At 41.3% G+C, this 10,024-nt stretch overlaps 1 protein-coding gene across 1 annotated transcript; it reads right to left on the bottom strand.

The window, feature by feature from the left end:
• Positions 1-3,599: 3,599 nt before the first annotated feature.
• Positions 3,600-9,701, bottom strand: LOC119254014 (nesprin-2-like). Its single transcript, XM_037521220.2, has 4 exons — positions 9,523-9,701; positions 8,923-9,096; positions 5,577-5,711; positions 3,600-4,191 (listed from the first exon to the last, which is right to left on the bottom strand). The coding sequence occupies exons 1-4, from the start codon at positions 9,658-9,660 to the stop codon at positions 3,952-3,954; spliced, it is 687 nt and encodes a 228-aa protein (XP_037377117.2). The 5' UTR covers positions 9,661-9,701; the 3' UTR covers positions 3,600-3,951.
• Positions 9,702-10,024: the final 323 nt, after the last annotated feature.

Raw genomic sequence — 10,024 nt, 5'->3', positions numbered from 1 at the left:
ATAAAAGCTTATCAAAACATGTGTGTGTTCATGAAATGATTTTGGTCTGGTATTTCCAGTTGTGAAGTGTTTACCTTTCGAGTAAAACTACTTATGGGTGCATTGTGATCTTTTCATACTTCTTGATAATGTTTTTTCCTGTTGAGGCTTTAATTCTGATTCCAGGCTAAGATCTTCAGACTCCATTGCCTAGCAAATATGCATAAACAGTAATATCTTCATTAATTCAATGTTCAAAAAGTAAACATGTTATTATACAAAAGTATATCATGATTCCTATTCTATACCTCAAAGTAGGAAATCATACAATTTGGGTTTGTCAGCTCAGAGAAAGGCCTCCCCAGAGGACAAAGGGGATGCATGTCTTATGTCAGCAGAATGAAGGGGTGTTCTACCCCTCAGTGTGCTTCAGCTGCCACCACAAAGACATAGTCAAAGGTAAGACAGAAACCTAATAACAGGAGCAGACCTCTGAAAACAAATACACCTCCTTCCTTCCTCACCCTTCTGACCGGCAGCTGAGCTACAATATACAGTCAATGTACTTACCTAGAATTCAAGAATTTAGAAAATTCAATTCCCAGGCAAGTTCAAGACATTAAAGTCAGAGAAAGATAAATGACACATGAAGTAGTCCAGCTCAGTGCATCTGTCCAGATTAAACTCAATGTCTTGTGCCCCTCAGTAGTGGGAGCCCAGAATGTGTCAATTCATAGTGGATCTAAAACGCTCTCTTTTTGAAAGAACTATTTGTATCCTCAGGGAAGATTAAGTTATGCTATTCTTGGTTACTTATATTTTCTAAGTCTTTGAAAAGCAGTATTCCTTGCCTTATTTAAGTGGGAATTCTCAACTGATATAAACAATCAGATCATAAAACCAACATTCAATTAATGAAATGTGTGCTATTATACATCTAGCCTCTTTCACTGGGTTTATTTCTAAATACATTGCCTACACAGAACACCTTTTCAGTAGGTGGCTGATGAAGGGACTCTGCAGGAAGGGTCCTCATTGCAGGCACTGCTTCCTCCATTCTCAGATGTGTTCACGGTCCCCCTTAAGAAGGAATCAAAATTGCATATAAAACAGAGAGAGGGGGGCCTCCCTGGTGGCGCAAGGGGTAAGCACCACACTATGAAGTAATCCGCAGCCTCTGCAGCACGAGTTCAATCCCCCAGCCAGGGGAGCTACCCACATGGTGCAGCAGACCCTCTCCTGACTCGATCACTGCTCCCCTCAGCAGAGTTATTTCAGTCAATCTGCTTGTTCTGTTCCCCCTCTGTCTCTTGTGAATCCTCTCACCCCCCCCCACCTCTGGCCTGTACCCCAGTTCTTGTATGCATAAATAAATAAATCTTTACAAAAAAATTAAAATTAAAATAAATAAAAAATTAAAAAATAAATAAAACAGAGAGAGGAAAATGAAGCCTCAAGGCAAAGGAATAATATTCAATGTGTTCTATTTTGCAAGAGGCTTTATCTCCTTCCCCCCAAGCAGTGCTTTTAGGATGCACGCACTTGTTCCTCGACGGGCCTCCCACTGTGGACTGCAGTGTCATGTGAACCTCCAGGGCGCACTTGCGTAGTCTTGCTTCCCCTTTGTTCATAGTCTCCTGAGCGCCCGCCTCACTTCTTGCTGACTGTCCCGTGACGTCAGCTCCTCACACAGCTCCCGCAGGAAGCGCCACGTGGTGATCAAGCTGGGACAGACTGCCTTCCTCAGAAAAAGCAGGCCTAATGGAGACGAGAAAGCAGGAAATGTGTTGCAAATGAGTTTACATGATTAGTCTATAAGGATTACAGGTTAACAGACATGTGAGACACGCACAACACATTCTTTTACAGGCCGTCCACTGTGTGCCCGGCATAGTAATGGCTGCTGGAGAGACTCAATGAGGAAGTCTGTCCTAAACGGAGTCATCGTAGTCCAATTATGGGATGAAGGAAACCAGAAAATGTCACCCCCAAAACATGCCTTTGATATCAAAAATTTTTTGAGGTAAGGCAATTAAAATATACATACACACAGATTTTGATTTAAGACTGCATACTAAAACCTAAATAAACCCATGTTACCACAATAAAAATAAAGAAAAGAACAAACACAGGAAAGGAAAACTTCCCCCTTTTCTGCCAAAAGGCAGAAAATCAAGTCTCCTTTTACTGGAGAGACAGATGTCAGCCCAGAGAGAGCACCAAAAGAACCTGCAAATAAACCCTTGAAACCAACTTCTCCTCCTAGTTATGTTTTCACCATTTACTATTCCTAACCTAAAACCCCTGTGTCTTGTGATTCTTCACACATTTATTGTTTGTTTAAAAGGCATAAAGCTTCCTGTTCTTGTCACTTACTTTGTCTTGTGAGGCCACTTGACTACTTGTGAGATTCTCATGTACATGTAAATATGCAAAAAAACTTATATGCTTTTCTCCTGCTTATCTGTCTTGTCAGACCCGGCCAGAGACCCTATGAGGGTCAAGGGAAACTTTTCCCTCCCTTAAGCAGTCACACAAATAATGAGCATAGAGCATGAGGAGTATTGTGACAGAGCCGTTACTTGCCTTAAGGAGTCAGAGAAAGCCTACTGCACCTGGGGGCCCACCTGCGTTGGATGCAGAAATAACAATCCAGGTGCTCCATGCAAAAGGGGTCATTCCTAGCAGGAGGAACAACCACAAGAGGAAGAGCCCCAGAGTATGTGAAAGAATAGACAGTCCATTGTGGCTTAAGGGCTGCCAAAGGAGATGGGAAGCTGATGGAGTGTCCAGGATCCAGACTGGGAAGGACTGAGGAGCCCTCAAAGGGTCTAGAGATGTGCTGGAAGTAATGGTGAGCCAGAGACATAAGATTCGTGGCTCCTGGTATGACACCTAAATTTGTAGAGGCGTAAACCTTTACCCCTAAAGCATACACAGTGTTGTAAACCATTATCTCAGTAAACATAATTATTAATTTAATTTTAAAATATGTGGCTAAAAAGGAAACTCTGGTGATGGGTCTAGAAGACGAGCAACCTTGGTCACACCGAGAAAGTAGCCTGGGCTAAGGGAAGTAAAAATACCGACGGAAAGGAAGAAAAAGCAGCAGCTGTTCTGAAGAGTGACAGATGGAACTTGGCTTCCAACTCCATTAAAGCCACCAAGGAAGGAAGGGCTTGGAGGGGGGAAGGCGGCTGGAGACTGCAATGCCTTTCCCAACCAGAATATGTAAGAGGGAGGAAAGTCTGAGAGGAGACATGGTTTGGTTTTCGACGTGCTTATTAATGAGTTCTCTGAAGCACAGTGGTGATATCTATGAGTCAGTTAGAAATAGAAGCTGTCACTCAAGGGAAAGGGCTCAGCTGGAGATGAAGATTTAGGCATTAGCATTGCAGAGAGGACAGTTAAAACCCCAGAGGGCACAGAACCACCCAGAGGAAGCAAGAAATAAGCCAAAAATGGGGACCCCAAAACTAAAAACATTAACATAGCAAAAAGGAAATTTATGAAGGGCACTAAAAAGAAACCTCCTTCCTGCAAAAAAAATAAAAGAAGGAAAAGCAAGAGAGATTGATACTGACAGAGGCACAGCAGTAGAAAGTTTAAAAGAAATAAAGAGGGGTTAATGCTGTCAAGTACCTAGAGACAAACAAATAGGCTAAGGACCAAAAAGAGGTTCTTAGATTTGCCCCAGAGCGTTTATATCTGATTCGTTATCTCTCACAAAAGTTGCTCTTCTGGGGACACCATATCATCACCAAAGCAACTGAGGGAATGTCACAACAGGCGACATGTAGCCAGTCTTGAAGAGAAGGGCCACTGAGACATATTAAGAGAAATCATAAAATATTAATTCAGTGCTGAGTTTTTCTCATTTCTACAAAGCAAGAAGCACAGGCTCTAGTTAAGTGAACTACATAAGGGATAATTCCCAGGGAATTCAAGGCGGCAGCAGATTCCAAAGCAGATTCAACCGTAAACTAAGGACCATACACAATCATTGAGGAATAAACTCCAAATGACAACAAAATTTAAATGGGAACAGGTTACCTCATGTTCCTTGATGAGACCCTTGGTCCTGCCTCTGCGGATTAGTTTCTTCTCCTTATTTATTTGTCTTTCCAGTTTTGAAATGCTGTCAGTAAGTTTTTCTTTTTGAATATCTATTTTTAGTTGTTGAATATACAAAGACATTTCATGATGAAGAGCCTACAGGGATAACAAAGGCACACATTAACCATGGGAACAGAATATATTGAAAAAAGTGCTGATTAAAAACACAATGAAAATATTTGTTGCAACAAAGGATGGGAGCAGAGCTTGAATGCAAGTTTGATTCATTCTTGTGTGTCTGTCCTTTAAAATATACCAGACTCATATTATTTTCTTTCTAACAACTAAACATGTGTTTTTAGTTGTGAAAGACACTATTAGAGAGAATCAAAAGACAAGGTGCAGCCTGGGAGAAAATAGCTACAAAACACCTATCGCAATCTATGGAGGCAAAACATATAATGTGTGTGCTGGATGGGATTCTGGCATAGACAAAGGACATTAGGAGAAAACTGAAGATACAGATAAAGAATAAACTTTGGCTGATAATGCATCAATATCTGACCACTGACTGAGACAAAAGCGCTATATATATATATTAATGTAAGATGTCAATACTAGGAGAGCCAGGCATGGGATATACTGGAACTGTCTCTACTATCTTTGCAATATTTCTTTTTCTAAAATAAAATGTTTATTTTAAAATGTGCTTTAAAAGGACCTGTAACAGTAGAAATTCAAATACATTATCTTATTTTCTCTCTCCACATAGTCAGACATACCTGCATACCTTATTTTTCTCTCTCCACACTCAGACACACACACACACACATTCACAAACATATTTAATACTAATTACCATTTATTGAACACAATCACTATGGCAGGTGCTATAACAATGTTGCCAAGTCATTGGGGTTACTCCCATTTTATCAGAAAACCTCCTATAAGCTGAGCAACTTGCCTAGGGTCCCAGCTGCTGAGTCCAGAGCTGCCTGCCACCAATGCCTATACCTGTATTTCACCATGAAACTGTGCATAAGTGTCAAGGTATTGTCTCAGTCAGGATCCAACCAGGAAAGCAGAAAGCAGTAACATTTAAGGCAGAAGAAATTAAGTTCAGGGAATTGGTTATGTAAGTGAGGGGAAACCAGAGAAAGCCAAGGGAAGGCTGTAAAACAATCCAGAGGTTAAGGCTGGCTGGAAGCTGTTCTCACCCAGACAGGAAGGTCAGTCATCAGAAGCGGGACCCATGGAACCCACAGCCAGGGAGACAGCCCCAGAGACTGCTCAAGGGAGAAGGGAAAGAAAACCTTTGGACTCTCCCTTTGACCCCCTGCAACTGCCCTCTAATCTCTGAACAGTGTTGTCACTGATGATCACAGAGCCAGCTGATACCAGGCCTGGGGACCACAGTCTGCAGGGACCAGCTGCTCTTGAACACACAGTAGACGGGGAGACCGCCAGCAATGCCTCTGATGACAGACAGGCCCAGGATCAGATCTATAAGCATAAGCCCCAACACACATGCACATCCTTACCTCCCATTTGGCACAGACATCTCTGCTCTGTGCGTCCAAAGTCAGTTTTACATCCGTGGTTTCATTATTTTTCAGTTCTTCAACAGCTTTTAAATACTTGGCCAGACTTTTAGTATTAAAAATTGCTATTGCTTCCTAAGTGAAAAAGTACAAACAAGAACATGGAAGTTCCATTCTACTGCCAAATCCTCAAAGCTAATTTCAGTAGTTCTTTAACAGGTAGAACTATGAAGGGGCTATCTGTGACTACCTAAAGATTTTGGAAAGACTTCTCTTTCTAAATTAAGGTTCATATCCTTTTTGCATCCCTTGAAATCTTTGGAAAAGAATTGAAAATAGTTATTATTTAAATGTAATTATTACACATTTGAGGTCCAGATAATATATTCAAAATGACAATATTCAAAATGATTTTGGAACCCCTTTGACAAATAAAGGCTTATTTTGTAGGATTATAGGCCACTGGAAATGTTCCCTCTAAAGTTCTTAAGAATTAAGCAGACAGCCATATTTCATAAGCAATACAGTATGAAAAGCATACCAGCATGTATTAGAAATTAATGTTACAATAAGACAATCTATAGTAAGGTTAACAAGGCAAATACTGAACATAGTGCATAAGCATTTTTATGCTGCAAGAAGGTAATATGATCTTGTAAGGGGCAGAAGGGCATGGAGCAGGATCTCTATGACCCGAGCAGACAGGGTAAAGGAGAAGTCCTGGAGCCTTTGGTGGCTTTTCAGGCTTTTTTTGGGATTTACCAGGCACATAGCAGGCAGAGGTGCTGGGGGGCCGGGAGGCTGGCAGGCCTCCCAGCCCCCATCAAGTCTTCACTCTATCTGGGCTCTCTGGCATTTTCTTGTGGCCTCTAACTTCTCTTTCACTCTCTTCCACTCTCGTTCTCTCTGCTTCTTCTGTGGTTCTCCGCTCTGCTGGCGTCCCCGTGACACCACCCTTATAAGCCCAGTCTCTCAGCCCAGGTGAATCCCATCTACGCATGTCCACACCCTACTCCAGGTGCCCGCCATCAGGCATGCATTCAGGACGGCAGGGATCCATCATCGATCCTAATGGCGGGAGGACAGAAAAGCCTGATACTTTTTATTTACCCTACAGATCTTATCAACTGCAAAGTTTTGCCCAGAACCAGGCTGGTGGGCAGTTCTGCCCCAGGGGAGAAGCAGCAGAGCAGGGTGGTGGGAACTGCCTACTAGGAATGTGTTTGTGCCTCACCTCACACTACCTGCTCCTACTATTACCTGCACTAGTCTATGAGGGCAGAAACCTGGCTTATGATCAGCAAATATCAGAACAGAAAATAGTTTAAACCTGTGACAGAGGCAAAAAATCTGCAGGAGACAAAAAGATGAATAATTCTGAGGGAAAAGGCAAGTTAAGCAGGATGAAAGTCCATTCATACACTCGTTATGTATTTATTATGGACCCTTGGATAAACAGATCTAGCACTGAGCCCCAAGGGACCTAAGGCCCGGCTGGGGTGGGGTTACTAAATGTATGACCAGGGAGACACTGTACCCCACATGCTGGCGGAGTGCTCCCACAACCCACGTGCTTCTCTGGATCTTGTGGGTCTCAGGGTAAGGATTTTGCTAATGTTGTGAAAAGGAATCTATTTCACTGAATGTCAGAGAAAAAGACAAACCCCCTGGCTTTAGATTTTATTTTTTATTTGTTTTTTAAAATTAGTTTTTTTTTACCTTGTCGTTAATTTTTGGACAGTAATTGATTTCTCCCCTGAGGTGTAGCCCCTGTAGTCCCCCCACCACTATAGCAGCCCTGATCCATCACCACAGCCCCTTATGTTCTTCCCTCCCCGGTGTGGCTTCAGATTTTAAAAGGTGGTCAGGGAGAGGAAAATGGTGTAAGAACAGACACTTCTCTCTCTTCTCTCTGGTAGAGAAGGGCACTGGAGCCTCTATTTGTTCTTTTCCTTCTCCCTTTCCTGAGCTGGCTGTATCTGTCCTTCTGCAATCCAGCCTAGTATTTATTCAAAACAACCTGTGAATCAGTTCAACAATCTCAGCAACCTGGGAGTAAAAGTTGGGGAAGAAAAGACAGGGAATTGGTCAGAATCGGTGGCATAGGATCCAGCAAGTGAGGCCTTTTGAGATCATGGAAAAAGCAATGATGAAATAGCTGATAATAGGGTCCAGTACGGGGTTACTAATCCAAAAAGCCAAAATGGGGTGAGGCCCATAAAACAGTAAGAGGCCACAAGGGGCATGAAGAGAGGTTCCCATGGGCGCTTATTTTCTAAAAAGACTGGAAGTTGGGGTGTGGGATTATAGCTTTACCTCATCCTTACAACCCCAAACCACCTAACTAACTCATTTTAAATGGTCAATAAATGTTTTAAAGGTTGAATGAATGAATGAAAACAGACTACTCTACCCTGTCCGAGGACAGTGACCTTGTTTTACTTTCCTTCACCCCCAGCACATCCCACGGTGTTAATTAACAGTGAGTCTCTGCTGTGGCTGCATCTTAAGCTGCCAGTCAGACCATGAAAAAAAATCAACCTGAAACTGTCTGCATAGACAGAACGTGGGCGGATCTTTAGCTACTGATAAGCATGTGTCCAAAAATAACTTTTATCATGGCACATTTTGATAATAAAAATATTTCTTTACAGTCAGAGAATTTCAACTGTTTAAAGTGTTTTCACATGCTTTATTTTCATTTAAAACTTCATAGCAAATCTGGCAGGTGAATAGGGCTTGAATTTTTATGACCATTTTACCACTGAAAAAAATTAGAGAAACTAAACTTGTGCTGAATGCCATGAAATCAACCATGCTCTTTACACTGTTATCATCATGTCCATTCTGTCTATAATAAAATCTGAATTTAAAAAAAATCTTCATTTGAATGATTTTTTTTAAAGAATAGGGTTTTTTTGTTTTTTAAATTTATTTAGGCATAGAAGAACTGGGGTGTAGGCCAGAGGTGTGGGGAGTGAGAAGATTCACCAGAGACAGAGTGGGGAGGAGAACAAGCAGACTGACCGAAATATATTGCTGAGGGGAGTAGCAGGTGAGACAGGAGAGGTCTGCTGTCCCACGTTGGTTAGCTCCCTGGCCAGGGATTGAACTCATGCTGCAGTAGCTGCCAATAGCTTCACAGGGCTGAGGTTTAACCCCTTGTGCCACCAGGGAGGCCCTGAACGATTATTTTTAATTGCCCCCAGGAACAACATATAAAATGGGAAATTTTTAAAAGTTACCCTAACTCGGTGTGTCATTACAATGATGGAAACATCTTGATTTCAAATGGGATAGGCAGCTAATAATAAATAGTCTACATTTAATGGTTAAATGAGACTACCTTATATTTTGAAATCAGTTCACTCTGGCTGTCTCTTTGGCCAAGGAGCTGCTCAGCCCTTGTAATGTATGATTCAAGTTCCTTCTGTGATTCTTCTACTTTCAGCCTGACATCCAGGTCTGGTGAAACCTCAGTTGAATTCTTCAACACCGCATCCAATTTGACCATACTAATCTGTGAAGACAAGAAAATTCTCAACTCTTGGCCCCACTTTTCAGTAAATTCAGTACATTTTTTGAATAGCAACTTGTATTTTTCCATTAGACATAGAGTAATTTATTATACTACTCTTTTCCATTATGTGCTGAATTATAAAGAAATAAAAACTAATGCAAAAGCAGTATTTTGCAGAACATTTCCTAACACAGCAACCCTCCTCCTATGCTCCCCCCTGACCCAGTGACCACTAGGTTTTAAAGATCAAATTCACTAAATAGGGCCTCCCCTGGTGGCGCAGCGGTTGAGCGCTGGGTTGTGAGGCTGCCTGCAGCCTCTGCAGCACCAGTTCGATCCCCGGCCACTGGCGAGGTCCCACCAAAAAAAAAAATAAATAAATAAAAATAAAATAAGTTCACTAAATAAGGAATATTGAAGAGAGACCTGAACTTTCTCTTTAGCTTCTTGAATCTTTGCCTGTAGTGCAGCAGTGAGAACATGTTGTAGGGACTCCTGGCTTGAGATATTTTGTACATCCATGTGTAAAGTATCTTCAGTTCTAGATACAAGTTCTTCATACATAGAGCCTTTGGCAATAAGGTGCTATTAAAACAAATTAAAGTGATATCAGAATACACATTCTGACTATATGTTCAACGTTAACTTCATCAGAAAATTATTAAAAATGTTATACAAAATGAGGTATATTTGCACTCAAACTGTTATTTTAAAAATTATGAAATTTTAAACTAATATATCAGATTCTGAGCTGCTAGTCTTATCTATTTTTTTAATACAGTAGACACTTACATATAAAGACCAGAAGTAATAAAATGCCAGTTGAGAGAAAATAAGTTGGAGTGGTCATTAACCTTAAAATGAAGTTGTTCTAAACCAAACCAACTGGAAGGGCATTCAATAATGTTATTGGAGAAAATGGCTACAG

This window comes from Talpa occidentalis, unplaced genomic scaffold (genome assembly GCF_014898055.3).
Source record: "Talpa occidentalis isolate TD23 unplaced genomic scaffold, MPIMG_talOcc4v2.1 talOcc4.2698, whole genome shotgun sequence".
In the NCBI taxonomy this organism is placed as follows: Eukaryota; Metazoa; Chordata; class Mammalia; order Eulipotyphla; family Talpidae; genus Talpa; species Talpa occidentalis.
This window is presented reverse-complemented; position numbering and strand designations above follow the sequence as displayed.

What these genes read in the sequence shown, in the direction of transcription:
- LOC119254014 (XM_037521220.2), bottom strand. Translation starts at nt 9,660, where the DNA reads ATGTATGAAGAACTTGTATCTAGAACTGAAGATACTTTACACATGGAT. An exon ending in AAGCTAAAGAGAAAGTTCAG is followed by an intron (nt 9,097 to 9,522) that starts GTCTCTCTTCAA and finishes TTGTCTTCACAG; the next exon opens with ATTAGTATGGTCAAATTGGA. An exon ending in AACTGATTTCAAAATATAAG is followed by an intron (nt 5,712 to 8,922) that starts GTAGTCTCATTT and finishes TTTTTCACTTAG; the next exon opens with GAAGCAATAGCAATTTTTAA.